Source organism: Oncorhynchus keta, unplaced genomic scaffold (genome assembly GCF_023373465.1).
Source record: "Oncorhynchus keta strain PuntledgeMale-10-30-2019 unplaced genomic scaffold, Oket_V2 Un_contig_204_pilon_pilon, whole genome shotgun sequence".
NCBI classification, from domain to species: Eukaryota; Metazoa; Chordata; class Actinopteri; order Salmoniformes; family Salmonidae; genus Oncorhynchus; species Oncorhynchus keta.
The window spans coordinates 152,760-180,621 of record NW_026282042.1 but is presented as its reverse complement, the minus strand read 5'-3'; the positions used below and the strand labels follow the sequence as shown (position 1 = coordinate 180,621).

At 45.6% G+C, this 27,862-nt stretch overlaps 3 protein-coding genes and 1 pseudogene across 26 annotated transcripts in view; 3 read left to right on the top strand and 1 right to left on the bottom strand.

The window, feature by feature from the left end:
- Positions 1 to 844: 844 nt before the first annotated feature.
- LOC127920752 (UPF0746 protein DDB_G0281095-like) lies at positions 845 to 3,236 on the top strand (annotated as a pseudogene).
- Positions 3,237 to 4,154: 918 nt separating this feature from the next.
- Positions 4,155 to 17,496, top strand: LOC118379941 (uncharacterized). Of its 2 annotated transcripts, none has more exons than XM_052504805.1 (2): positions 4,155 to 4,308; positions 16,916 to 17,496. In XM_052504805.1, the coding sequence occupies exon 2, from the start codon at positions 16,936 to 16,938 to the stop codon at positions 17,494 to 17,496; it is 561 nt and encodes a 186-aa protein (XP_052360765.1). In that variant the 5' UTR covers positions 4,155 to 4,308; positions 16,916 to 16,935. The 2 variants fall into 2 exon arrangements, with proteins under 2 accessions (XP_052360765.1, XP_035622834.2); XM_035766941.2 differs by lacking the exon at positions 4,155 to 4,308 and adding an exon at positions 16,697 to 16,748.
- LOC127920765 (caldesmon, smooth muscle-like) overlaps positions 16,238 to 27,862 on the bottom strand; it is a 60,856-nt gene continuing 49,231 nt past the window's right edge. For 3 of the 4 annotated variants that reach the window (XM_052504802.1, XM_052504804.1, XM_052504803.1), the window contains one exon: positions 16,238 to 16,679. In XM_052504802.1, the coding sequence (XP_052360762.1) occupies positions 16,654 to 16,679 (26 nt within the window). In that variant the 3' untranslated portion in view covers positions 16,238 to 16,653. The remainder of the gene's footprint in view (positions 16,680 to 27,862) is intronic. The other variant, XR_008107334.1, reaches the window with a different exon arrangement.
- LOC118379940 (mucin-5AC-like) lies at positions 21,652 to 26,361 on the top strand. 20 transcript variants are annotated; one of them, XM_052504800.1, is made up of 3 exons: positions 21,652 to 24,069; positions 24,155 to 24,205; positions 24,291 to 26,361. In XM_052504800.1, exon 1 carries the CDS (start codon positions 21,816 to 21,818, stop codon positions 23,523 to 23,525), a length of 1,710 nt encoding a protein of 569 aa, XP_052360760.1. In that variant the 5' UTR covers positions 21,652 to 21,815; the 3' UTR covers positions 23,526 to 24,069; positions 24,155 to 24,205; positions 24,291 to 26,361. The 20 variants fall into 20 exon arrangements, with proteins under 20 accessions (XP_052360760.1, XP_052360759.1, XP_052360757.1 ...); XM_052504799.1 differs by having other exon boundaries at positions 21,652 to 24,086; positions 24,308 to 26,361; XM_052504797.1 differs by having other exon boundaries at positions 21,652 to 24,086.

Sequence of the window (27,862 nt, the reverse complement as noted above, 5' to 3'; positions counted from 1 at the left end):
TCTTCTAGTATTTTGATCCAGTTATTGGATATACTGTACCTGTAGTGTTCTGTGTACTTCATGTCTTCCAGACGTTATAATATCAGGTATTAGATATACTGTACCTGTAGTGTTCTGTGTACTTCATGTCTTCCAGACGTTATAATATCAGGTATTAGATATACTGTACCTGTAGTGTTCTGTGTACTTCATGTCTTCCAGACGTTATAATATCAGGTATTAGATATACCTGTACCTGTAGTGTTCTGTGTACTTCATGTCTTCCAGACGTTATAATATCAGGTATTAGATATACTGTACCTGTAGTGTTCTGTGTACTTCATGTCTTCCAGACGTTATAATATCAGGTATTAGATATACTGTACCTGTAGTGTTCTGTGTACTTCATGGGGGCGGCAGCGTAGCCTAGTGGTTAGAGTGTTGGACTAGTAACCGGAAGGTTGCGAGTTCAAACCCCCGAGCTGACAAGGTACAAATCTGTCGTTCTGCCCCTGAACAGGCAGTTAACCCACTGTTCCCAGGCTGTATTATTTATTAATTTATTAATTAATTTCTGTGTAACTTATCCTCTGACATAGTTTGTATATTTATACTGTGTCTACATGCACGATTAAAAAAATGGTGTATATATTTTCTTATTCATTTGTACACGTATGTTGGTAACCCGATTTTGCATATGTATACATATTCATGATACATAATTTACATATTCATGTGCTGTGTTTTCATATTCATTTGTTTACCTGTTTACATGACAGGGCACCTGCATAGTACTCATCTATGCTGCTGCACCCTTTCACTAAGTTGATCACGGCCTCAGAGAGAAGAGGACACACCCACCGACATGCCGGCCTATCATATGGAACTCCCTCCTTCCTCTCTACTCAACACCACATCCACCGACATGCCGGCCTATCATATGAAACTCCCTCCTTCCTCTCTACTCAACACCACACCCACCGACATGCCGGCCTATCATATGAAACTCCCTCCTTCCTCTCTACTCAACACCACACCCACCGACATGCCGGCCTATCATATGAAACTCCCTCCTTCCTCTCTACACAACACCACACCCACCGACATGCCGGCCTATCATATGTCTCCCTCCTTCCTCTCTACACAACACCACACCCACCGACATGCCGGCCTATCATATGTAACTCCCTCCTTCCTCTCTCCCTCCTTCCTCTCTACACAACACCACACCCACCGACATGCCGGCCTATCATATGAACTCCCTCCTTCCTCTCTACACAACACCACACCCACCGACATGCAGGAACAGGAATGAACTGGAGCAGCAACAGGAACAGGAGCAAGAAGGAGCAGGAACAGGAACAGGAACAGGAGCAGGAACAGGAACAGGAGCAGGAGAACAGGAACAGGAGCAGGAGCAGGAACAGGAACAGGAACAGGAGAAGGAACAGGAACAGGACAGGAGAAGGAACAGGAACAGGAACAGGAGCAAGAACAGGAGCAGGAGAAGGAACAGGAGCAGCAACAGGAACAGGAGCAGGAACAGGAGAAGGAACAGGAGCAGCAACAGGAACAGGAGCAAGAACAGGAGCAAGGAACAGGAACAGGAACAGGAGCAGGAACAGGAACAGGAACAGGAACAGGAACAGGAACAGGAACAGGAGCAGGAGCAGGAGCAGGAGCAGGAGCAAGAACAGGAGCAAGAACAGGAGCAAGAACAGGAGCAGGAAAAGGAACAGGAACAGGAACAGGAACAGGAACAGGAACAGGAACAGGAGCAGGAACAGGAGCAGCAGAACAGGAGCAGGAGCAAGGAACAGGAACAGAGCAGGAAGCAGGAGCAGGAACAGGAACAGGAGCAGGAGCAGGAGCAGGAACAGGAGCAGGAACAGGAGCAGGAACAGGAGCAGGAACAGGAGCAGGAGCAGGAGCAGGAGCAGGAACAGGAACAGGAACAGGAACAGGAGCAGGAACAGGAGCAGCAAGCAGGAGCAGGAGCAGGAACAGGAGCAGGAACAGGAGCAGGAACAGGAGCAGGAAAAGGAGCAGGAACAGGAGCAGGAACAGGAACAGGAGCAGGAGCAGGAACAGGAACAGGAGCAGCAGAGCAGGAGCAGGAGCAGGAGCAGGAGCAGGAGCAGGAACAGGAGCAGGAGCAGGAACAGGAGCAGGAACAGGAGCAGGAACAGGAGCAGGAACAGGAACAGGAACAGGAGCAGGAACAGGAGCAAAACAGGAGCAGGAGCAGGAGCAAAACAGGAGCAGGAGCAGGAGCAGGAACAGGAGCAGAACAGGAGCAGGAGCAGGAGCAGGAACAGGAACAGGAGCAGGAACAGGAGCAGGAACAGGAGCAGGAAGAGGAGCAGGAGCAGGAGCAGGAGCAGGAGCAGGAACAGGAGCAGGAGCAGGAGCAGGAACAGGAGCAGGAGCAGGAACAGGAACAGGAACAGGAACAGGAACAGGAACAGGAGCAGCTGAGCAGGAGCAGGAGCAGGAGCAGGAGCAGGAACAGGAACAGGAGCAGCTGGCAGGAGCAGGAACAGGAGCAGGAGCAGGAGCAGGAGCAGGAGCAGGAACAGGAACAGGAACAGGAGCAGGAGCAGGAGCAGGAGCAGGAGCAGGAGCAGGAGCAGGAGCAGGAGCAGGAGCAGGAACAGGAACAGGAGCAGGAGCAGGAGCAGGAGCAGGAGCAGGAACAGGAACAGGAGCAGGAGCAGGAGCAGGAGCAGGAGCAGGAGCAGGAGCAGGAGCAGGAGCAGGAACAGGAAGGAGCAGGAACAGGAGCAAAAACAGGAGCAGGAGCAGGAGCAGGAGCAGGAGCAGGAACAGGAGCAGGAGCAGGAACAGGAGCAAAACAGGAGCAGGAACAGGAGCAGGAACAGGAACAGGAACAGGAGCAGGAGCAGGAACAGGAGCAAAAACAGGAGCAGGAGCAGGAGCAGGAACAAAAACAGGAGCAGGAGAAACAGGAGCAGGAACAGGAGCAGGAACAGAAACAGGAGCAGGAACAGGAGCAGGAACAGGAGCAGGAAGAGGAGCAGGAGCAGGAACAGGAACAGGAACAGGAACAGGAACAGGAACAGGAACAGGAGCAGGAGCAGGAGCAGGAACAGGAGCAGGGCAGGAACAGGAACAGGAACAGGAACAGGAACAGGAACAGGAAACAGGAGCAGGAGCAGGAACAGGAGCAGAAGCAGGAACAGTCCAGATCAGGTCATACTCAGAGTAGATCAGCAGGTTTTCTGGGGCGTTGGTAATATATCTGGAGGTTGTGGAAACCCCCTGCCTCCCTGGGTACAGACAGCTCTGTGGTTGTGGAAACCCCTGCCTCCTGGGTACAGACAGCTCTGTGGTTGTGGAAACCCCCTTCCCTCCCTGGGTACAGACAGCTCTGTGGTTGTGGAAACACCCTGCCTGCCTCCGTACAGACAGCCCTGTGGTTGTGGAAACACCCTGCCTCCCTACAGGTAGCTCTGCAGCTGTCATGGTCCTGCCACGGTACAGGTAGCTCTGCAGCTGTCATGGTCCTGCCTCGGTACAGGTAGCTCTGTAGCTGTCATGGTCCTGCCTCGGTACAGATAGCTCTGTAGCTGTCATGGTCCTGCCTCGGTACAGGTATCTCTGTAGCTGTCATGGTCCTGCCACGGTATCTCTGTAGCAGGTCCTGTAGCTCTGTAGCTGTCATGGTCCTGCCTCGGTACAGGTAGCTCTGTAGCTGTCATGGTCCTGCCACGGTACAGGTAGCTCTGTAGCTGTCATGGTCCTGCCACGGTACAGGTAGCTCTGTAGCTGTCATGGTCCTGCCTCGGTACAGATAGCTCTGTAGCTGTCATGGTCCTGCCTCGGTACAGATAGCTCTGTAGCTGTCATGGTCCTGCCACGGTACAGGTAGCTCTGTAGCTGTCATGGTCCTGCCACGGTACAGGTAGCTCTGTAGCTGTCATGGTCCTGCCACGGTACAGGTATCTCTGTAGCTGTCATGGTCCTGCCTCGGTACAGGTAGCTCTGTAGCTGTCATGGTCCTGCCACGGTACAGGTAGCTCTGTAGCTGTCATGGTCCTGCCACGGTACAGATAGCTCTGTAGCTGTCATGGTCCTGCCTCGGTGCTGCGCTGGCTGCAGTTCTGCTGTCACAGTGGAACAGGTACTGGGTGCATCAGGGTTTTATTTTTGGAGTGGTTGTCGACGGGAATCGTTGCCCTGCTATGGTAGACAGGGTTCAGCTCACTCAGTCCAAGATGACCCTGCCTCTGTGAGGTTACACTCCAGTCTGGGATTATAGCAGCTAAGACCAGCCAGAGAGTTTGCCCCTAACTAGGAATCCCTAAGGTAAACACAATGTAATTCAGTGTCTGTCCGTGTGATTGGCTAGATCATGTTACTGTCCTGTTATGTGTTGATTTGCATGGACAGGGAGTAGGCCAACTACATCTGTTGGGGATTTGCTCCCCGGAAATGCATTTGAACCTCTCAAAAAGCCATGAATATGATCAGTTCACCAAAAAAAAGGTTGTATTTGTAGACCTACACTTAAACATGTTGCTCGTTTTACATCAGTAATGAACAGATGAATGATATCTGCCTAGCAACACAATCTCTGTAATATCACTGGACTTGAAAATGTACTTGTGTAGAAATAAAGACAGATTCTAATGAACGTTGTGATATTTGGAGATGTTTTCTGTGTACAGTGACAGTATTTGCCTGTAAAAGTGAATTATTCTTCGTTTGACAGTGTAACAAGCCAATAGTCAACTGCTACATTAATAAACTGGCGACAAATTTGACTAAACTTAAATTGTGTCGACAAAAAAAAAAAATGTGTGATTGTGGACATAGACATGCCGACGTAAATACAACTTTGTTTTCCGATCGTCATTTGGCATCGTTTATGTCTGTTTTTACTTGTGGTTGATTCATTCTCACTGTTCTAAAGTAAAGGAGCTTAACCTGAGGTCAGAGGACAGTGTGAAGTTAATCTTACACTTTCCTCTCTGGAGCCTGTGAGTTGGAGGCCTCCCAGTCTAACCCCCAGGCTTTAAAAAGGGTGACCTCTTCTCATGTATCAAGCATTGGGTTTAAGGTCTGGGGCTGTAGGAGCTGTAGGAGCTGTAGGGGGTGTAGGGGGTGTAGGGGCTGGAGGAGCTGTAGGGGCTGTAGGAGCTGTAGGAGCTGTAGGGGCTGTAGGAGGTGTAGGAGGCGTAGGAGCTGTAGGAGCTGTAGAAGCTGTAGGGGCTGTAGGAGCTGTAGGAGGTGTAGGAGCTGTATGAGCTGTGGGAGGTGTAGGAGCTGTATGAGCTGTAGGGGGTGTAGGGGCTGTAGGAGGTGTAGGGGCTGTAGGGGGGCTGTAGGAGCTGTAGGAGCTGTAGGGGCTGTAGGAGCTGTAGGGGGTGTGTAGGGGTGTAGGGGTGTAGGGGCTGTAGGGGCTGTAGCTGTAGGGGCTGTAGGAGCTGTAGGGGTTGTAGGAGCTGTAGGGGGAGCTGTAGGGGCTGTAGGGCTGTAGGGGCTGTAGGGGGATGTAGGGCTGTAGGGCTGTAGGAGCTGTAGGGGCTGTAGGGGCTGTAGGAGCTGTGTAGGGGTGTAGGGGCTGTAGGAGCTGTAGGAGCTGTAGGGGCTGTAGGAGCTGTAGGGGCTGTAGGGGCTGTAGGGGCTGTAGGGGGTGTAGGGGGTGTAGCTGTAGGGGCTGTAGGAGCTGTAGGGGCTGTAGGAGCTGTAGGGGCTGTAGGAGCTGTAGGAGCTGTAGGGGCTGTAGGGGCTGTAGGAGCTGTAGGGGGTGTAGGGGCTGTAGGGGCTGTAGGGGCTGTAGGGGCTGTAGGGGCTGTAGGGGCTGTAGGGCTGTAGGGGGCTGTAGGAGCTGTAGGGGCTGTAGGGGCTGTAGGAGCTGTAGGGGCTGTAGGGGCTGTAGGGGGCTGTAGGGGCTGTAGGGGCTGTAGGGGCTGTAGGAGCTGTAGGGGCTGTAGGGGGTGTAGGAGCTGTAGGGGCTGTAGGAGCTGTAGGGGCTGTAGGGGGCTGCCAGGGGGTGTAGGGCTGTAGGAGCTGTAGGGGGTAGGAGCTGTAGGGGGTGGGGGCTGTAGGGGCTGTAGGAGCTGTAGGTAGGGGCTGTAGGGGGTGTAGGGGCTGTAGGGGCTGTAGGAGCTGTAGGGGCTGTAGGGGCTGTAGGGGCTGTAGGAGCTGTAGGGGCTGTAGGGCTGTAGCTGTAGGGGCTGTAGGGGCTGTAGCTGTAGGGGCTGTAGGGGCTGTAGGAGCTGTAGGAGCTGTAGGGGCTGTAGGGGCTGTAGGGGCTGTAGGGCTGTAGGGGTGTAGGGGCTGTAGGAGCTGTAGGGGCTGTAGGGGTGTAGGAGCTGTAGGAGCTGTAGGGGTGTAGGGGTGTAGGGGCTGTAGGGCTGTAGGAGCTGTAGGGGGTGTAGGGGGTGTAGGGGGTGTAGGGGCTGTAGGAGCTGTAGGGGGTGTAGGGGCTGTAGGAGCTGTAGGGGCTGTAGGGTCTGTAGGGGGTGTAGGGGGTGTAGGGCTGTGGGGCTGTAGGGGCTGTAGGGGGTGTAGGGTCTGTAGGAGCTGTAGGGGCTGTAGGAGCTGTAGGGGTGTAGGGGTGTAGGGGTGTAGGGGCTGTAGGGCTGTAGGGGTGTAGGGGCTGTAGGGGGTGTAGGGTCTGTAGGGCTGTAGGGGCTGTAGGGGTAGGAGCTGTAGGAGCTGGGGGTGTAGGGGCTGTAGGAGCTGTAGGGGCTGTAGGGGTGTAGGGGCTGTAGGAGGTGGGTCTGTAGGGCTGTAGGGGCTGTAGGGCTGTAGGAGCTGTGGGGTCTGGGAGCTGTAGGGTCTGTAGGAGCTGTAGGGGTGTAGGGGCTGTAGGAGCTGTAGGGGTGTAGGGGCTGTAGGGGCATTTGTAGGGGGTGTAGGAGCTGTAGGAGCTGTAGGGGCTGTAGGGGCTGTAGTAGTTAAATGGGTTACATTTGGTAGAAACGGTCCAATTGATATTACGGTCCAATTGATATTAACAACAAATGTCCAGTTAAACATTTTCCAGTTAAACATTTTCCAGAGAACCTTTGTTGAACCATATTTTTTTGTTTTGTTATTTTAAACCTAATATAAAGTCTGGAAAATCATCTCCACAGATTAGAAGGTATTCCACCCCGGTAGGGTCTGTGGTCCCGTTTGGTAGATCATGTTGTCATGGGGAGAATCACAGTTGTATACTCCTCACGTCCTCTCTCCTCACCTCCTCACGTCCTCTCTCCTCACCTCCTCACGTCCTCTCTCCTCACCTCTTTCTCAAAACCCATTGGAGAAGGTTGGAGGGGAGGAACCTCTGACTTTCAAATCCAATGGATTTTGAGAACTAGACGAGGAGAGAGGACGTGAGGAGTAGACAATTGAGTATGCAATTGAGGTCTTCCCATGCGGTGGCCTGGCTGTGGCCTACAGACGCTGTGGCCTAGTAATGGCCGCGTTCCAGGTCAGCTTTATTGTAGTCTCAGAAGACTGACAAATCCTATTCATTTGGTTCCTGGGACATTTAACACATCTTATCATCTGAACAGTGTGACTGAATAAAAGACGACCTGAAACGTACCCATTGGTTCACAGAGCACAGGGGGATTGATTCACTGCCTGTAGGACAGATAACTGCAGAGAGCAGGTGTCTGGTGTCTCACGATACCTTCCCCATCTCTTACCTCAGACTAAAATTAGGTCCTGGACCTTTTCCCAGTGTCCCAAGAGGCAGCCAGACCTATATTAGAGCCCCGGGTGTTTAGGAAACAAAACCCTTCCTTTCCCTGTAACAAGCACCACGTGCTACTGTATCATACAGAACATGGCTGTTGCAAATGGAGGACTTTATTTCAGAATAGACACATGCAAACTATTTATTTTATGAGCGTGGACTTTTTCTGCCCCATGAACAATATTTGCCCGTAGTGTTTTTTAAAAGTTCTTCAAGCTCTGTCAAGTTGATGGTTAATCATTGCCATTTTCAAGTCTTACCATAGATTTCAAGCCGATTTGAGTCAAAACTGTAACTTGGCCACTCAGGACCTTCAATGTCATCTTGGTAAGCAATTTCAAGTGTAGATTTGGCCTTGTATTTTAGGTTATTGTCCTGCTGAAAGATGAATTCATTCCTCAGTGTCTGTTGGAAAGCAGACTAAACCAGGTTTTCCTCTGGGATTTTAGCTGTGCTTAGCTCTATTCTGTTTCTTTTTATCCTAAGACACTCCTTAGTCCTTAACAAAGTCCTTGCTCATAACAAGCATACCCATAACCTGATGCAACCACCACCATGCTTGAGAATATGAAGAGTGGTACTCAGTGATGTGGTGTGTTGGATTTTCCCCAAACATAATGCTTTGTATTCAGGAGTTTTTTGCAGTATTACTTAAGTGCCTTGTTGTAAACAGGATGCAAGTTTTGGAATATTTGTATTCTGTACAAGCTTCCTTTTTTCACTCATTTAGGTTTTAATTTTTTTAAATTGTACCTTTATTTAACTAGGCAAGTCAGTTAAGAACAAATTCTTATTTTCAATGACGGCCTAGGAACAGTGGGTTAACTATCTGTTCAGGAGCAGAACAACAGATTTGTACCTTGTCAGCTCGGGGATATGAACTTGCAACCTTTCGGTTACTAGTCCAACGCTCTAACCACTAGGCAACCCTAGGCTTGTGGAGTAACTACAATGTTGTTGATCCATCCTCAGTTTTCTCATATCACAACCATTAAACTCTTAACTGTTTTAAAATCACCATTGGCTTCATGGAGAAATGCCTGAGCAGTTTCCTTCCTCTCCGGCAACTGAGTTAGGAAAGATGCCTGTATCTTTGTAGTGACTGGGTCTATTGATGCACCATCTGAAGCCTAATTGATCATTCACCAAGCTGAAAGTGTTTTCCATAACGAAGGGGTGGAATACTTATTGACTAAAGACATTTCAGCTTTTCATTTTTAATTAATTTCACAAATGTTCTCCAAACAATATTCCACTTTCACATGATGGCATATCGTGGTAGATCAGTGACACACGATCTCAACTGAATCCATTTAAATTCAGACACAAACACAACATAGTCTGGGTAGTTCCATATGGTTTCCGTTTCCCAATGATGAAGACCACTGTGCTGTTGGAAACTGTCATCACTGTAGAAATAGTTGAATACCCTTCCCCAGATATATACTTCATCATAAGTTCTCTCTCAGAGATCTACTGGCAGTTTAATACCCTTCCCCAGATATACACCTCATCACAGTTCTCTCTCAGAGATCTACTGGCAGTTTAATACCTTTCCCCAGATATATACCTCATCACAGTTCTCTCTCAGAGATCTACTGGCAGTTTAATACACTTCCCCATATATATACCTCATCACAGTTCTCTCTCAGAGATCTACTGGCAGTTTAATACACTTCCCCAGATATACACCTCATCACAGTTCTCTCTCAGAGATCTACTGGCAGTTTAATACCCTTCCCCAGATATACACCTCATCACAGTTCTCTCTCAGAGACCTACTGGCAGTTTAATACCCTTCCCCAGATATACACCTCATCACAGTTCTCTCTCAGAGATCTACTGGCAGTTGAATACCCTTCCCCAGATATACACCTCATCACAGTTCTCTCTCAGAGATCTACTGGCAGTTTAATACCCTTCCCCAGATATACACCTCATCACAGTTCTCTCTCAGAGATCTACTGGCAGTTTAATACCCTTCCCCAGATTAACACCTCATCACAGTTCTCTCTCAGAGATCTACTGGCAGTTTAATACCCTTCCCCAGATATATACCTCATCACAGTTCTCTCTCAGAGATCTACTGGCAGTTTAATACCCTTCCCCAGATATACACCTCATCACAGTTCTCTCTCAGAGATCTACTGGCAGTTTAATACACTTCCCCAGATATACACCTCATCACAGTTCTCTCTCAGAGATCTACTGGCAGTTTAATACCCTTCCCCAGATTAACACCTCATCACAGTTCTCTCTCAGAGATCTACTGGCAGTTTAATACCCTTCCCCAGATATACACCTCATCACAGTTCTCTCTCAGAGATCTACTGGCAGTTTAATACCCTTCCCCAGATATACACCTCATCACAGTTCTCTCTCAGAGATCTACTGGCAGTTTAATACCCTTCCCCAGATATACACCTCATCACAGTTCTCTCTCAGAGATCTACTGGCAGTTTAATACCCTTCCCCAGATATACACCTCATCACAGTTCTCTCTCAGAGATCTACTGGCAGTTTAATACCCTTCCCCAGATATACACCTCATCACAGTTCTCTCTCAGATATCTACTGGCAGTTTAATACCCTTCCCCAGATATATACCTCATCACAGTTCTCTCTCAGAGATCTACTGGCAGTTTATTGGACTTCATGCTATAGTTGAATACCCTTCCCCAGATATATACCTCATCACAGTTCTCTCTCAGAGATCTACTGGCAGTTTAATACCCTTCCCCAGATATATACCTCATCACAGTTCTCTCTCAGAGATCTACTGGCAGTTTATTGGACTTCATGCTATAGTTGAATACCCTTCCCCAGATATATACCTCATCACAGTTCTCTCTCAGAGATCTACTGGCAGTTTAATACCCTTCCCCAGATATACACCTCATCACAGTTCTCTCTCAGAGATCTACTGGCAGTTTATTGGACTTCATGCTATAGTTTCTGATCTGACAACAGTGGGACCTTGTATAGACAGGTGTGTTCCTCTCTAAATCATGTCCAATTTAATTTAACCTGAGATCAATAACAAAGAGATGTGAATACTTATGTAAATTACACATTTCTGTATTTCATTTTCAATATATATATATTTTTTTTAAACAACCATGTTTTCAATTTGTCATTATGGGATATTGTGTGTAGATGGGTGAGAGAAAAATAAATGTAATCCATTTTGAATTCAGGCTTTAACAGAAACAAAGTGTGAAATAAGTCAAGGGGTATGAATACTTTCTGAAGACACTGTATGTAGTACAGTTTCATCTAAAGAGGATACTTCAACATATTATAATCTGAAATGCACTGAGTAGGATGGTCCTCCCCTAACCTGTTAAGGAAGTAGAGAACTGAGTAGGATGGTCCTCCCCTAACCTGTTAAGGAAGTAGAGAACTGAGTAGGATGGTCCTCCCCTAACCTGTTAAGGAAGTAGAGAACTGAGTAGGATGGTCCTCCCTAACCTGTTAAGGAAGTAGAGAACTGAGTAGGATGGTCCTCCCCTAACCTGTTAAGGAAGTAGAGAACTGAGTAGGATGGTCCTCCCCTAACCTGTTAAGGAAGTAGAGAACTGAGTAGGATGGTCCTCCCCTAACCTGTTAAGGAAGTAGAGAACTGAGTAGGATGGTCCTCCCCTAACCTGTTAAGGAAGTAGAGAACTGAGTAGGATGGTCCTCCCCTAACCTGTTAAGGAAGTAGAGAACTGAGTAGGATGGTCCTCCCCTAACCTGTTAAGGAAGTAGAGAACTGAGTAGGATGGTCCTCCCCCAACCTGTTAAGGAAGTAGAGAAGTGAGTAGGATGGTCCTCCCTAACCTGTTAAGGAAGTAGAGAACTGAGTAGGATGGTCCTCCCCTAACCTGTTAAGGAAGTAGAGAACTGAGTAGGATGGTCCTCCCCTAACCTGTTAAGGAAGTAGAGAACTGAGTAGGATGGTCCTCCCCTAAGGATCCTCCACTGCAGGACACAGGTTGCACAGACCGTTGACAGGGCTAATGATCTAAGTGAATTCAACCACAAAAAAAATGACTAAGCAAGCTAGAACAACAAATGAAAGGGAGTCATAAAAACTACCTCTTTGCTACAACCTCTCCTGGGTTGGGTAAGTTTGTCACCTGATCATCTCTAATGTAGCCTAGATGAATCAGATAGTTAGATATATCACCTGATCATCTCTAATGTAGCCTAGATGAATCAGATAGTTAGATATGTCACCTGATCATCTCTAATGTAGCCTAGATGAATCAGATAGTTAGATATGTCACCTGATCATCTCTAATGTAGGCTAGATGAATCAGATAGTTAGTTATGTCACCTGAGTTCATCTCTAATGTAGCCTAGATGAATCAGATAGTTATGTCACCTGATCATCTCTAATGTAGGCTAGATGAATCAGATAGTTAGTTATGTCACCTGATCATCTCTAATGTAGGCTAGATGATTCAGCTAGTTGGATATATAATCTGATCATCTCTAATGTAGTCTAGATGAATCAGATAGTTATGTCACCTGATCATCTCTAATGTAGGCTAGATGAATCAGATAGTTAGTTATGTCACCTGATCATCTCTAATGTAGGCTAGATGAATTAGATAGTTAGTTATGTTACCTGATCATCTCTAATGTAGGCTAGATGAATCAGATAGTTATGTCACCTGATCATCTCTAATGTAGCCTAGATGAATCAGATTAGTTATGTCACCTGATCATCTCTAATGTAGGCTAGATGAATCAGATAGTTAGTTATGTCACCTGATCATCTCTAATATAGGCTAGATGAATCAGCTAGTTAGATATGTTACCTGATCATCTCTAATGTAGGCTAGATGAATCAGATAGTTATGTCACCTGATCATCTCTAATGTAGGCTAGATGAATCAGATAGTTAGTTATGTCATCTGATCATCTCTAATGTAGCCTAGATGAATCAGCTAGTTAGATATATCATCTGATCATCTCTAATGTAGTCTAGATGAATCAGCTAGTTAGTTATGTTACCTGATCATCTCTAATGTAGTCTAGATGAATCAGATAGTTAGATATATCATCTGATCATCTCTAATGTTGGCTAGATGAATCAGCTAGTTAGTTATGTCACCTGATCATCTCTAATGTAGCCTAGATGAATCAGCTAGTTATATATATCATCTGATCATCTCTAATGTAGGCTAGATGAATCAGATAGTTAGATATTCATCTGATCATCTCTAATGTAGCCTAGATGAATCAGATAGTTAGTTATGTTACCTGATCATCTCTAATGTAGCCTAGATGAATCAGATAGTTAGATATGTTACCTGATCATCTCTAATGTAGCCTAGATGAATCAGCTAGTTAGATATATCACCTGATCATCTCTAATGTAGCCTAGATGAATCAGATAGTTAGTTATGTCACCTGATCATCTCTAATGTAGCCTAGATTAATCAGATAGTTAGTTATGTCACCTGATCATCTCTAATGTAGACTAGATGAATCAGATAGTTAGTTATGTCACCTGATCATCTCTAATGTAGACTAGATGAATCAGATAGTTATGTCACCTGATCATCTCTATTGGAGCCTAGATGAATCAGATAGTTAGATATATAATCTGATCACCTCTAATGTAGTCTAGATGAATCAGCTAGTTAGATATATAATCTGATCACCTCTAATGTAGTCTAGATGAATCAGCTAGTTAGATATATAATCTGATCACCTCTAATGTAGTCTAGATGAATCAGCTAGTTAGATATATCATCTGATCACCTCTAATGTAGCCTAGATGAATCAGCTAGTTAGATATATAATCTGATCACCTCTAATGTAGTCTAGATGAATCAGCTAGTTGGATATATAATCTGATTACCACTAATGTAGTCTAGATGAATCAGCTAGTTGGATATATAATCTGATTACCACTAATGTAGTCTAGATGAATCAGCTAGTTAGATATATAATCTGATCACCTCTAATGTAGTCTAGATGAATCAGCTAGTTAGATATATAATCTGATCACCTCTAATGTAGTCTAGATGAATCAGCTAGTTAGATATATAATCTGATCACCTCTAATGTAGTCTAGATGAATCAGCTAGTTAGATATATAATCTGATCACCTCTAATGGAGCCTAGATTAATCAGCTAGTTAGATATATAATCTGATCATCTCTAATGTAGTCTAGATGATTCAGCTAGTTGGATATATAATCTGATTACCACTAATGTAGACTAGATGAATCAGATAGTTAGATATATAATCTGATCACCTCTAATGTAGTCTAGATGATTCAGATAGTTAGATATATAATCTGATCACCTCTAATGTAGGCTAGATGAATCAGCTAGTTAGATATATAATCTGATCACCTCTAATGTAGTCTAGATGAATCAGCTAGTTAGATATATAATCTGATCACCTCTAATGTAGTCTAGATGAATCAGCTAGTTAGATATATAATCTGATTACCACTAATGTAGTCTAGATGAATCAGATAGTTAGACTAGATGAATCAGCTAGTTAGATATATAATCTGATCACCTCTAATGTAGGCTCGATGAATCAGCTAGTTAGATATATCATCTGATCATCTCTAATGTAGCCTAGATGATTCAGCTAGTTGGATATATAATCTGATCACCTCTAATGTAGGCTCGATGAATCAGCTAGTTAGATATATCACCTGATCATCTCTAATGGAGCCTAGATGAATCAGCTAGTTAGATATATCATCTGATCATCTCTAATGTAGTCTAGATGATTCAGATAGTTGGATATATAATCTATTTACCACTAATGTAGTCTAGATGAATCAGATAGTTACAAGAGAGAAAAGAGTAAAAAAAACAGCAGTAATCAACAATATCATAGGAATTCGTTGACATATATAACATCTTAGAGGACGTATACTGTAGTATTGCACGTTGTTATCTGTAACCAGTTGCTTGTTGCTACTGATAATTATGGAAAAGGAGAATTATGGGGAGAATTTACCTTGGCGGTAACTAAAGACAAAGGTTAGGACAACTAAAACCGACAAAGGATAGATGAGTTGGGTTAAGTTTATAATAAGGGTTGGGATTAGCTAAAATGCTACAGTTGTAGCTGACGTAACTCAAAACATGCATTTGGATTGCTAGACTGTCGCGGAGAACATCAACCCATCCTCCCCGACCAACCTCCCAACATGTGTTTCTGTCTTAAGTAACTACACCATTGGTAGGTATCATACGTCTTGGAGGTGCTCAGAAATAGGTCAAGTGTATTTCGTCTCACTCTGAGGCCAGGCTGTTTTTTCATAGTAGGGCAAAAGGGCTGGTGCTACAGCACCACTAGGACTCTATCTGTACCCGTGCCTGATCCAGATTAGCATGGTTGATCCAAATTAGCGTGGTTGATCCAGATTAGCGTGTTTGATCCGGATTAGAGTGGTGATCCGGATTAGAGTGGTTGATCCAGATTAGTGTGCTTGATCCGATTAGAGTGGTGCTCCGGATTAGAGTGGTTGATCCAGATTAGCGTGGTTGACCCAGATTAGCATGGTTGACCCAGATTAGCGTGGTTAATCCAGATTAGCGTGGTTGATCTGGATTAGAGTGGTGATCCAGATTAGAGTGGTTGAGCCAGATCATAATGGTTGATCCAGATTAATGTGGTTGATCCAGATTAGTGTGGTTGATCCAGATTAGTGTGGTTGATCCAGATTAGTGTGGTTGATCCAGATTAGTGTAGTTGATCCAGATTCGTGTGGTTGATCCAGATTAGTGTGGTTGATCCAGATTAGCATGGTTGATCCAGATTCGTGTGGTTGATCCAGATTAGTGTGCATGATCCAGATTAGTGTGCATGATCCAGATTAGTGTGCATGATCCAGATTAGCATGGTTGATCCAGATTAGTGTGGTTGATCCAGATTAGTGTGGTTGATCCAGATTGCCTTGTTTGACCCAGTGTGAAGGGTACAATCACAATCAATTGTTGTTCCAAAACCGATTGAACCACCAAAACCTTGATTTTAAAATGAAGATTGGATTGTGTTATGATTTCTGTTATGTAATATGATTTACTTTTAACCAGTAAGAAACCAACAAACAAGTCACATTAGGTAACAATATTCCCATAGAGCACCTGACAAGGTTTTACCTAAATATATAAACTTTATATGGAGACATGTTTATACTTGCCTCACATATTATAATCCTTTTAAAGGGACTTCTTATTGTCTATTTCAACTATTGAGGTTTTATAAAGTTACCCAGTACCCCCAGGAAACCCGAAGCCCTTTAAGAACGTATTTTAACGAGCCGGTTGTCATGGGATGCCAAATCTATCTAAAGCAGTTTTCATAGAGCCGTTAGCAGTGGTTAAATAAAGAGCAGGACAGCTGTGAGGGCTGGCCCACATTACTGAAACAACATGCGCAGACCACAGGATCAGTATACCATGACCTCACCCACTAGTGGAAACAACATAGAGATTGATAGAACCACAGAAATAGGACTTGGCTGTTTAAATACTGTTAATAAGTTATATCACACAATGGCACATTTACCTCATTCATTTACTTTATTTTTTTATTTTTATTAAAGTTAACAAATAGTACATGAAAACACATTATTCACTAAAATACATCATGGATAAGATTGTCCAAAATAAACGAGTACAAACATGAATATTTTTTGCATAATTGTATATTTTTGACCGTTTGTGAATCATTTTATACCAGGTTGGCAGTGTGTTGCTACAGAGAAAATCAACTGGTACACATAACATACTACATATGCTTCAGACCTGGTACACATAACATACTACATATGCTTCAGACCTGGTACACATAACATACTACATATGCTTCAGACATGTTGATCTAAACGTAGTTTTTAAGAGGAATGTGTCGGCTAAATGAAATGAATGATAAATATGATGTGAAGTGATCGTCGAAATAATCACAGTCCAACGTCTGTTCTTCACAATTCCTCAAGGCATTGTCCAGCTGAAAAACAAACCGGGAAGAGAAGAGGGATGTCAATGATTCATTTATATTCATTACAGTAACACACTAGTACGTGGCATCTTCTGTTTGTGTCAAATGTTTTCAGTATGTAATGAATTTTGTCTTAATAGAAGCTCACAAAAAAATTAAAGAGGTGGATTAATGTTTTGGTAGATTTATGTCAAATAAATATATCATTTTGTCATTGATGTTTTGTCTTTGTTTTGTCTTTTCAGGGGGTTAAAATGAATCGCTGATGGCAGTCAGGTACAGCAATGGACTCCAGCCGGATCTTCCCGACCCCTCCCAGCCTCCCCCTCCCCTGCTGCCCAAACCAGACAAGGCCAATGCCCGGCTGCAGAAACTCATCAAGAAGAGTGCCAAGAAGAAAGCCCGACCCTCCCAGACTCCCATCCCCTTCCGCTCCTGTCTGTCCCCCGTACACGAAGCTTCGGACCTCGAGCACAGCGACACACACTCGACTCCTCCCCGGTCACCGGACTTCAGTTTCCCCATTAGGCCTCTGTATGATCCACACCCCCGCTCTCCGTTCTCGTTCCCCCCCAGTGGTCCATATGGTAACAATCCTTACGGCCAGACAGGGGTCTTTCCCCCCCTGGACTACACCGCTCCCATGCAGACATCAGAGAACCAGGTGGCGCCCCTCTTTGAGTGCTCGTCGTTTATGTTTGACGATGACGACACAGAAAGCATGATGCCACCCTCGCCTCCGCCTCCCCCCCCCCCCCACCCCCACCCGTACCTGAGTTCTCACAAGGCCCAGCAGTTCATCTGTATGACTTGTATTCATCTGTAGCACTGAATTCGTCTGGGTCGGTGGCCACGGCAACAGTAGCTCCAGACTCAGTCCCCAGTGTACCACAGTCAACTCCCCCAACTCCATGTTCCCCTAAGATATCAACTCATGTTATGACTCTTTTCCCACCAGTACCTAGTGGTCCGGGTCTGGCACCATTACCCGCTCAGGTCCAAGGTCCAGTCCCACTTCCTGCTCCAGTACTGATGTCAGCGCCAACCCTTCAGACACAACCTCTGACCTCAACCCATCAGGTGACGACACCCAGTAAGCCAAAGGATGAGGCTCCAAAGACCACACCAGCTTTGCTCACTAATAACCTTGGTTCTGAAGATCACATTATGAACAAAGTGGCTTCTAAGACGGTCAGCACGCAAATAAATCAAGCTGATTCCCGTAAAGTCAAACCGTCTGACGTCATCCCACAAACAATGATTTACACTTCCAAGGCAACGTTTTACGAAATCTCCAAGCCTGCACTTCCAGACATAACAGGAGTGAATATATTGTATCAAGGAGCATCGTTATCCACTATACACAGGGAGAAATCACCACTGACTTGTCACCAAAGTGAGCCGGCTATCCCATATAAAGTTTCCGTGGCAAAGACCCCTTCTGGAAGATCGAAAACACCCTCACACCATCCCACAATGGGAAGACTGACACCTGTTTTTGAGATATCGAAAGCCAATCCACTCCTGTTTGCTGCAAGTCCAGTCTTCTTCTCCTCTCGGGATGTGCATGCCTCGGTCGTAAACACAGAGACAGAGAAATACAAGTCACCAATGACTGTTACCAGAGCTCTCTCAGCAGCAACCGAACAACTGAAACCAATTGGATCTCGTTCAGATACAGACATATTCCAAAATAATGGAATTACAACTACCATGGGAGGATCTACGGCTAATTTATCTTCTATGTTCAGCTCCTGTCAGGATGTACACGTCACACAGAGATTCAAGTCGCCAATGGCTATAACCAGTACAGCCCAAACACCCTCAGCAATACCTGTTAACAGTAGAGTTAAATCTCCCTCACCAATACATATAACCAGTAGAGCCCAAACACCCTCAGCGATACCTGTTAACAGTAGAGTTAAATCTCCCTCAGCAATACCTGTTAACAGTAGAGTTAAATCTCCCTCAGCAATACCTCTTAACAGTAGAGTCAAATCTCCCTCAGCAATAACTGTTAACAGTAGAGTTAAATCTCCCTCAGCAATACATATAACCAGTAGAGCCCAAACACCCTCAGCGATACCTGTTAACAGTAGAGTCAAATCTCCTCCTTCAATGTCTGTTACCACTACAAGCAATATTCCCTCAGCTGCAGCAGAAGAATTAGAACCAATAGGATGTAACTCTGACAAACATTTACAAGGTCTGACCAGTGTTGATAGAAGTACAACTCAGACTAATGGAATATCAACCAACATGGAAGGGTCCATGGCTACGATATCTTCTGCATTCAGCTCCTATCAAGATGCACATGCTTTGGCTGTAAACAAAGAGACACACAGATACAAGGAGATACAGGATACAACTACTATGCTCGGATGTATGACTAATATATCTCCTGCCTTCAGCTCCTATCAAGATGTACATGCCTCAGTCATAAACACACAGAGACACAAGTCACCCATGCCTGTTATGTGTAGAGTTAAATCTCCCCCGGTGATGACTGTTACCAGTCCAGCCCAAACTCCCCTAGCAATTCCTGTTGCCAGCAGAGTCAAATCACCCCCATCAATGCCTGTTACAAGTGCAGCCCAAACTCGCTCAACAGCCACTGAACAACCAAAATCAGCTGGATCTGCCTGTGCCGGCTCAGTGGAACTTTCACAAGGTCCAACCAGTGGGGATAGAAATAGGAACCAGACTAGTGGAAGTAAAACCACCACTGAAAGATCTATGGCTGAGAGAACTCCCAATGAGATTCTAGCATCAAAGATGGCTGCATGTGACAGTGCAGTTTCCAAGACAAAAGTAAAGTTTACAGAACCTCATATGCAGAAAAATAAAATGGATGAAACAACTGAATATGGAACCCCACCTGAGTATCAAAATCAACAGGCCCCATTGTCCCCCAAAAGGATACCAAAGACAACTTCAAATGGATACAATGCGCCAACCATTTCAGCTCCACCAAACGGACCCACTGTGCCAATGTTCTCAGCACAACCACCTCCAAACACTGTGCTAACGCCAATGATTTCATCACCTCAATCCCCATTGACCCCTAGATACCCAGACTCTCCTATAATTGGCTTACGTAAAGTTTTGGCACCATTGATAGAGCATCAAAAGACCCCTACATCCAAAAAACCTAAAACACGGTCAACATATTACGGACTGACTCCGGCTGAGTATGTTGCCTATGGTGGGATCCGGACATACTACGGTCCTTCTGGACCTAAAGCTAATGAATCAACACCATCACCATCCACAGCACAGACTAATGGATTACCAAATGGGCCTCGTCCTCCTTTAATCTCTAATCCTGAAACATCCCCCATAGGATCAAACACACCCAACAGAGAACAACAGAAACCTACCTTGCAAGGGCAGCATCCTACTGTTCCAACACCTTCACTTTCAACACCTTTAGCTGCAACTGGCTGTTCTCAGACACCCACAGATAAGGCTGCCATATTTAAACCCAATACATCCGATGTTAACAAATCTGAAGCACCTGCTTATGCAATACAACCTGATATAACACCCATTGTGGACATAACAAAACCTGAACTTCTATTGGCCCTCGGACAGTTAACTCTTCCACCAGCCACCAGTGAAGTCCCCACACCAATGGCCTCTCATTCTGAGGTTCCAAGACTGGCACATAAAGCAGGTGTGGTACACACAACCAGACCAGCTCCATTTCAGCTAAATGAAACTCCTTCATTCCCGATAGGTAGGAATGTTGTGTCAAAGTCACTGTTTCCTTTCAGCATTCCAAAAGCTGAAGTTTCACAAAATTCAACTGTAGCAAATATTCCCCGACACAGTGGAAAGTCACAAGCAGATCCCACAGTCATGCATCTTTCTGTCAAGACTAATATTAGCACAGACACTAAACTACCCAGAAAACCTGCCATAGGAGCCCAAGTCCCTAATAACCCTGATATAGGAAGCCAACTCCCCAGCCAACCTATCACAGCAACTATACTACCAGACAAGCCTAGTGTGCCAAGCATAAGAACTCAACTCTCTCATACACCTACTATTGAAACAGGAACCCAAGTCCTCACCAAACCTACTATAGAAAACCAACATTCATGCACACCTATCACTGGAACTAAACTTCCTAGCCCACCTAACAAAATAGCACAACTTCCCAGCCCACCTAGCATAGTAGCCCAACTTCCCAGCTCACCTAGCATAGTAGCCCAACTTCCCAGCCCACCTAGCATAGTAGCCCAACTCTCTAGCACGCCTAGCATAGAAGTCCAACTCCCCAACAAGCCTTTAATAGAATCTGTACAACCTGGCAAGTCTACTCCAGAAAATATTCTGCCCAGTACCATGCAGTGCCATGCAAACCATACCAGGAAGCATTTTGTAGAAACCAACTCCCACAAAGCAATTGAATGCAGACAATCTACAAAATCTACCATTGATGAAAATCCTTCCACCAAGTCCACTACTGAAACGAGATTCTCAGCCAGCTCTACGAACGAAGGTAAACAATTTACAAACCCTATTGTAGCAAATGGAGCTTGGCTGAAACCATCCCTAGAGCCTACACGTATTAACTCAACTATCATAAGTGCACAGCCATCCACAGGAATTAGATCCCCAATAAGCCCTACATTACAAGCTAAGCATTTTACAAAGCCTGTTTACAACAATAGTTCCTCTCCAAAACCTGTCCCACATACTAACAGGCCTATAATAATTGTACAACCTCCCACACCTCCCATAATAGAGGCCATACCTCCCTCAACCCCTGCTTTAGAAACTAAACCCTTTACAAAACCTGTCCCACATACTAACAGGCCTATAATAATTGTACAACCTCCCACACCTCCCATAATAGAGGCCATACCTCCCTCAACCCCTGCTTTAGAAACTAAACCCTTTACAAAACCTGTCCCACATACTAACAGGCCTATAATAACTGTACAACCTCCCACACCTCCCATAATAGAGGACATACCTCCCTCAACCCCTGCTTTAGAAACTAAACCCTTTACAAAACCTGTTGCAGAAGCTAAAGCCTCACCAAAATCCCTTGAACCTGTCTGGGCTAATATAACTACCATAAGTGTACAACCTACCGCAGACTCTTTTAGCCCTACTATTGAAGCTAAACCCTTTATGAAGCCTGTCATAGAAGCTAGCGCCTCCCCAAAACCGGTCTCAGTGCTTCATAACAAACCTACCATAAAAGTCCTACCTTCTACACCGCCACGTAGACATAACAGACCATGGTCAACAACACCTATGGAACCTAAATCTGTTACAGAACCTAACCATGCAACAAATAAGCCTACCATATATGTACAACCTTCAACAGAACCTACTAGAGAAACTAGACCCTGCTTCAGCCCTACTGTTGAAGCTAAACCCCTTATACAGCACAATATGGAAACCAGAGTCTTTGCTAAATCATCCCCAGAGCCTAAACCAGCTAACATGCCGACCGTATATGTACCACCTTCCCCAAAGCCCATAGAAAGAGAAACCACCTTAAGCCCTTTTATTGAAGCTAAACCCTTTCCACAGAATAATACGGAAACTAGAGACTTCACAAAACCTGCACCAGAACCTAAACAAGCTAACAAGCCTACCATAAATGTACAACCTTCAACAGCACCTACTATAGAAAGTAGATCCTGCTTCAGCCCTACTGTTGAAGCTAGACCTGCTGCAAAGGTTATGGCATCAAGAAGTTGCTTTAGTCCCACTAGACCTTGGTTAAACCCTTCTACTGAAGCTAAACCCTTGACGAAGCATGACATTGAAGCTATTGTCTCCCTAAAACTGACACCAGAGCCTAAATCGACTAACACCACTTCCACAAAGCCTGCTATAGAACGTATATCGTCCCCAACCCCAACCGCTGCCGTAGACACTGTGATAAAACTACCTGCCGTTACCAAAGTGATTGACTCTTCCACTCCTGCCTCTCTGCCTCAGGCCTCAGCCTCTGTAAAAGCCCCGCCCACAAACAGAGGAATGTCATCGCCATCTCAGCCAAAGACTGGACAGACAGAGACAGACACAATGGAAGATGTGGAAGTCAGTGCATCAGGTGCACAGGGGAAAGCAGCCAGACGTCAAGAGACACCCTGTACGAAGCCTACGATATCAACTGCATCTTCGACTGTTGACAATGTAGACAAAGTAGACAAGCCCCAAGCTTCAACCGCTAAACCTTGCCTTGCTAACGCTGCACTGAATGCAATGAAACCTAAAAGTATGAAGACCATGTTCAGTGGCTGGTCGCGCCTCAAAAAACACATGGTCGTTGAACCAGAGGAACCTCAGTTCCCGGAGCCAGAGCCCGAATCTGGCTGCAGGGATGGCGCCATCTACAGTAAGAACACTGACCAGGCCAAATCTAGTCAAGCTTCTTCAGCAAAAGTCAAAGACCACTCTGAGAAGGGCAAAGAAGTGCTGAAGGAGACAGAGGCGCCCAGAGCAATGAAGATGTGGGACGCCATGCTCTTCCACATGTTCTCTACCAAGGAAGCAATAATGCAGCAGATCAAAGCTAGCAAAGCTCCCGACGGTTCCGACAAGAAGAAAGACCAGAGAGAGCAGACCAATAAGACACGGAAAGTCAATCAGCAGAAAGAGAATGAGATGGAGGTCGTCCCATCTTTTGCCAGCCGCTTGCCGCTCCTCCTCTACAGTCCGCGCTTCGATGCCAGAAAGATTAAAGAGGCTGCAGAGAAGCCGCTGGTGAAGATGTCAGCTGTGTTCCAAAGGGGGCTGATTAACCGCAAAAATCAGGACGGGGAAGGGAAGGACTTTAATAAAACCGCCAGGGGATTCGGTTCCTCAAGAACAACTGATGTCTGACTTTGAACTCCACACACACCAGAATATTGCTGCTCAATCTTCTCATTAAGTAGATGAATAAACCTCAATAGATTGATTTCAGTTATCATATAGCTAGAGATGTGTGTGTTAAATAAGCTTCCGATGAAGGGCTGCAGTGCAGTAGGCTACGCCAGGATATTAACTTCAATATGGTGGTTAAACTACCATTTTTAACTGTGATCATGAGCTTTTAAGACAATGATGTTGGATGCCTGCAGACGGCTCATTACATCTTTCTTGCTCCATTGAAAGCATCGCTAGTGTCTTAGTCTTGGAGTGTTCTGGGTGAGGTTAGGAGTAGAGTGTTCACCCTGGGTGAGGTTAGGAGTAGAGTGTTCACCCTGGGTGAGGTTAGGAGTAGAGTGTTCACCCTGGGTGAGGTTAGGAGTAGAGTGTCTGATGACAGTGTGTAATAAATAGAGCTTGTACATTCCTGGATTGATGCGACGGAAGGGCATTGGGTGACAGAGCAGTGTAGCTGTGAGAGAGGTGGAGCCTAGCTAGAGGTGGAGCCTAGCTAGAGGTGGAGCCTAGCTAGAGGTGGAGCCTAGCTAGATGTGGAGCCTAGCTAGATGTGGAGGCTAGTTAGAGGTGGGGCCTAGCTAGAGGTGGAGCCTAGCTAGATGTGGAGCCTAGCTAGAGGTGGAGCCTAGCTAGAGGTGGAGCCTAGCTAGAGGTTGAGCCTAGTTAGATGTGGAGCCTAGCTAGAGGTGGAGCCTAGCTAGAGGTGGAGCCTAGCTAGAGGTTGAGCCTAGCTAGAGGTGGAGCCTAGCTAGATGTGGAGCCTAGCTAGAGGTGGAGCCTAGCTAGAGTTGGAGCCTAGCTAGAGGTTGAACCTAGTTAGAGGCAGGGCCTAGCTAGATGTGGAGCCTAGCTAGATGTGGAGGCTAGTTAGAGGTGGAGCCTATTTAGAGGTGGAGCCTAGTTAGATGTGGAGACTAGCTAGATGTGGAGGCTAGCTAGAGGTGGAGCCTGCTAGATGTGGAGGCTAGCTAGAGGTGGAGCCTAGCTAGAGGTGGGACTTAGTTAGAGGTGGAGCCTAGCTAGATGTGGAGGCCAGCTAGATGTGGAGGCTGGCTAGAGGTGGAGGCTAGTTAGAGGTGGAGCCTATTTAGAGGCGGAGCCTAGCTAGATGTGGAGGCCAGCTAGATGTGGAGGCTGGCTAGATGTGGAGGCTAGTTAGAGGTGGAGCCTATTTAGAGGTGGAGTCTAGTTAGAGGTGGAGCCTAGCTAGAGGTGGGGCCTAGTTAGAGGTGGAGCCTAGTTAGAGGCAGGGCCTAGCTAATAGCTAATAACCAGACTCGAGTGAGAACTCTAATTTTGAACTTAACACTGTGACTGCATGCAACGTTTTTAAAGTTAGTGGAAAAGATATGAAGTTTTCCCTCTAGTGTTTATAACTCTATAGTGGAGCTATGGGAGGGGCACAGCTGCAGAAGTTGGACATACAGGGGCAGAAGGTGTGGCTTCAATAGAAGGAAGCAGAAGGATACGTAGGCCCGACTGGAAATGACAACACTAAAACAGTTGGTTTGAAAAGCACTTTCAGTTTGCAGGTTGGTTGAAAATATATTTAAATAGCAAATGGAATGTATTGGACATGGGTCCTCATAGGGACATGATGATAGGACATGGGTCCTCATTGGGACATGATGATAGGACATGGATCCTTATGGGACGTGATGATAGGACATGGGTCCTCATAGGGACATGATGATAGGACATGGATCCTTATGGGACGTGATGATAGGACATGGGTCCTCATAGGGACATGATGATAGGACATGGATCCTTATGGGACATGATGATAGGACATGGATCCTTATGGGACGTGATGATAGGACATGTATCCTTATGGGACATGATGATAGGACATGGATCCTTATGGGACGTGATGATAGGACATGTATCCTTATGGGACATGATGATAGGACATGGGCCCTTATGGGACATGATGATAGGACATGGGCCCTTATGGGACATGATGATAGGACATGGGCCCTTATGGGACATGATGATAGGACATGGGTCCTCATTGGGACATGATGAAAGGACATGGGCCCTTATGGGACATGATGATAGGACATGGACCCTCATAGGGACATGATGATAGGACATGGATCCTCATAGGGACATGATGATAGGACATGGGTCCTTATGGGACATGATGATAGGACATGGATCCTTATGGGACATGATGATAGGACATGGATACTTATGGGACATGATGACAGGACATGGGTCCTCATTGGGATATGATGATAGGACATGGATCCTTATGGGGACATGATGATAGGACATGGGTCCTTATGGGACGTGATGATAGGACATGGGTCCTCATAGGGACATGATGATAGGACATGGATCCTTATGGGACGTGATGATAGGACATGGATCCTTATGGGACGTGATGATAGGACATGGATCCTTATGGGGACATGATGATAGGACATGGGTCCTTATGGGACGTGATGATAGGACATGGGTCCTCATAGGGACATGATGATAGGACATGGATCCTTATGGGACATGATGATAGGACATGGATCCTTATGGGACGTGATGATAGGACATGGATCCTTATGGGACATGATGATAGGACATGGATCCTCATAGGGACGTGATGATAGGACATGGATCCTTATGGGACATGATGATAGGACATGGATCCTTATGGGACGTGATGATAGGACATGGATCCTTATGGGACATGATGATAGGACATGGATCCTCATAGGGACGTGATGATAGGACATGGATTGCTTTGTGATGATTGTCTTCAATGGTGCAGAATGGATAAGAATGAAGGAATGTAAGATAACATGGTGCCTCATGGGACATGATAAATGGATCTACAGAAGGGTCATGGATCCTTGATACAGGAAGCTGTGTAATAAACATGGATTGCTTTGTGAGGGTCATGGTGCGTGATAATGAGGAAGCTGTGCTAATAAACTACAGAAGGGTCATCGTGATACAGGAAGCTGTGTAATAAACTACAGAAGGGTCATCGTGATACAGGAAGCTGTGTAATAAACTACAGAAGGGACACCGTGATACAGGAAGCTGTGTAATAAACTACAGAAGGGTCATCGTGATACAGGAAGCTGTGTAATAAACTACAGAAGGGTCACCGTGATACAGGAAGCTGTGTAATAAACTACAGAAGGGTCACCGTGATACAGGAAGCTGTGTAATAAACTACAGAAGGGTCACCGTGATACAGGAAGCCGTGTAATAAACTACAGAAGGGTCACCTTGATACAGGAAGCCGTGTAATAAACTACAGAAGGGTCACCGTGATACAGGAAGTTAAGTAGATAAGTGACACTGAAAGTTAATTTGTTAAATGATAAAGACACAGTTGGTGTTTTAAAATAAGCTTTTGATAATTTCGTTGCTGGAATAGATATAATGAGCATTAAAACATGTTTTTTAAGCTTTAAAGGTTTATTCTTCTGTAAGGAACTTTTGAGAATTTGTGGAATATTTTTTTTAATTTAAGATGTCTATTTTTGTTATAGCTATCTGATGCTTCTCAGGTCTTTGTTTAATGAAATAATTTCTCATTGATAAATAACAGGGGTGTGTCTCCGTGAGCCAACCATAACCACATAACAGGGGTGTGTCTCCGTGAGCCAACCATAACCACATAACAGGGGTGTGTCTCCGTGAGCCAACCATAACCACATAACAGGGGTGTGTCCCCGTGAGCCAACCATAACCACATAACAGGGGTGTGTCCCCGTGAGCCAACCATGTGTCTCCGTGAGCCAACCATAACCACATAACGGGGTGTGTCTCCGTGAGCCAACCATAACCACATAACAGGGGTGTGTCTCCGTGAGCCAACCATAACCACATAACGGGAGTGTGTCTCCGTGAGCCAACCATAACCACATAACAGGGGTGTGTCCCCGTGAGCCAACCATAACCACATAACAGGGGTGTGTCTCCGTGAGCCAACCATAACCACATAACAGGGGTGTGTCTCCGTGAGCCAACCATAACCACATAACAGGGGTGTGTCTCCGTGAGCCAACCATAACCACATAACAGGGGTGTGTCTCCGTGAGCCAACCATAACCACATAACGGGAGTGTGTCTCCGTGAGCCAACCATAACCACATAACGGGGGTGTGTCTCCGTGAGCCAACCATAACCACATAACAGGGGTGTGTCTCCGTGAGCCAACCATAACCACATAACGGGAGTGTGTCTCCGTGAGCCAACCATAACCACATAACAGGGGTGTGTCTCCGTGAGCCAACCATAACCACATAACAGGGGTGTGTCTCCGTGAGCCAACCATAACC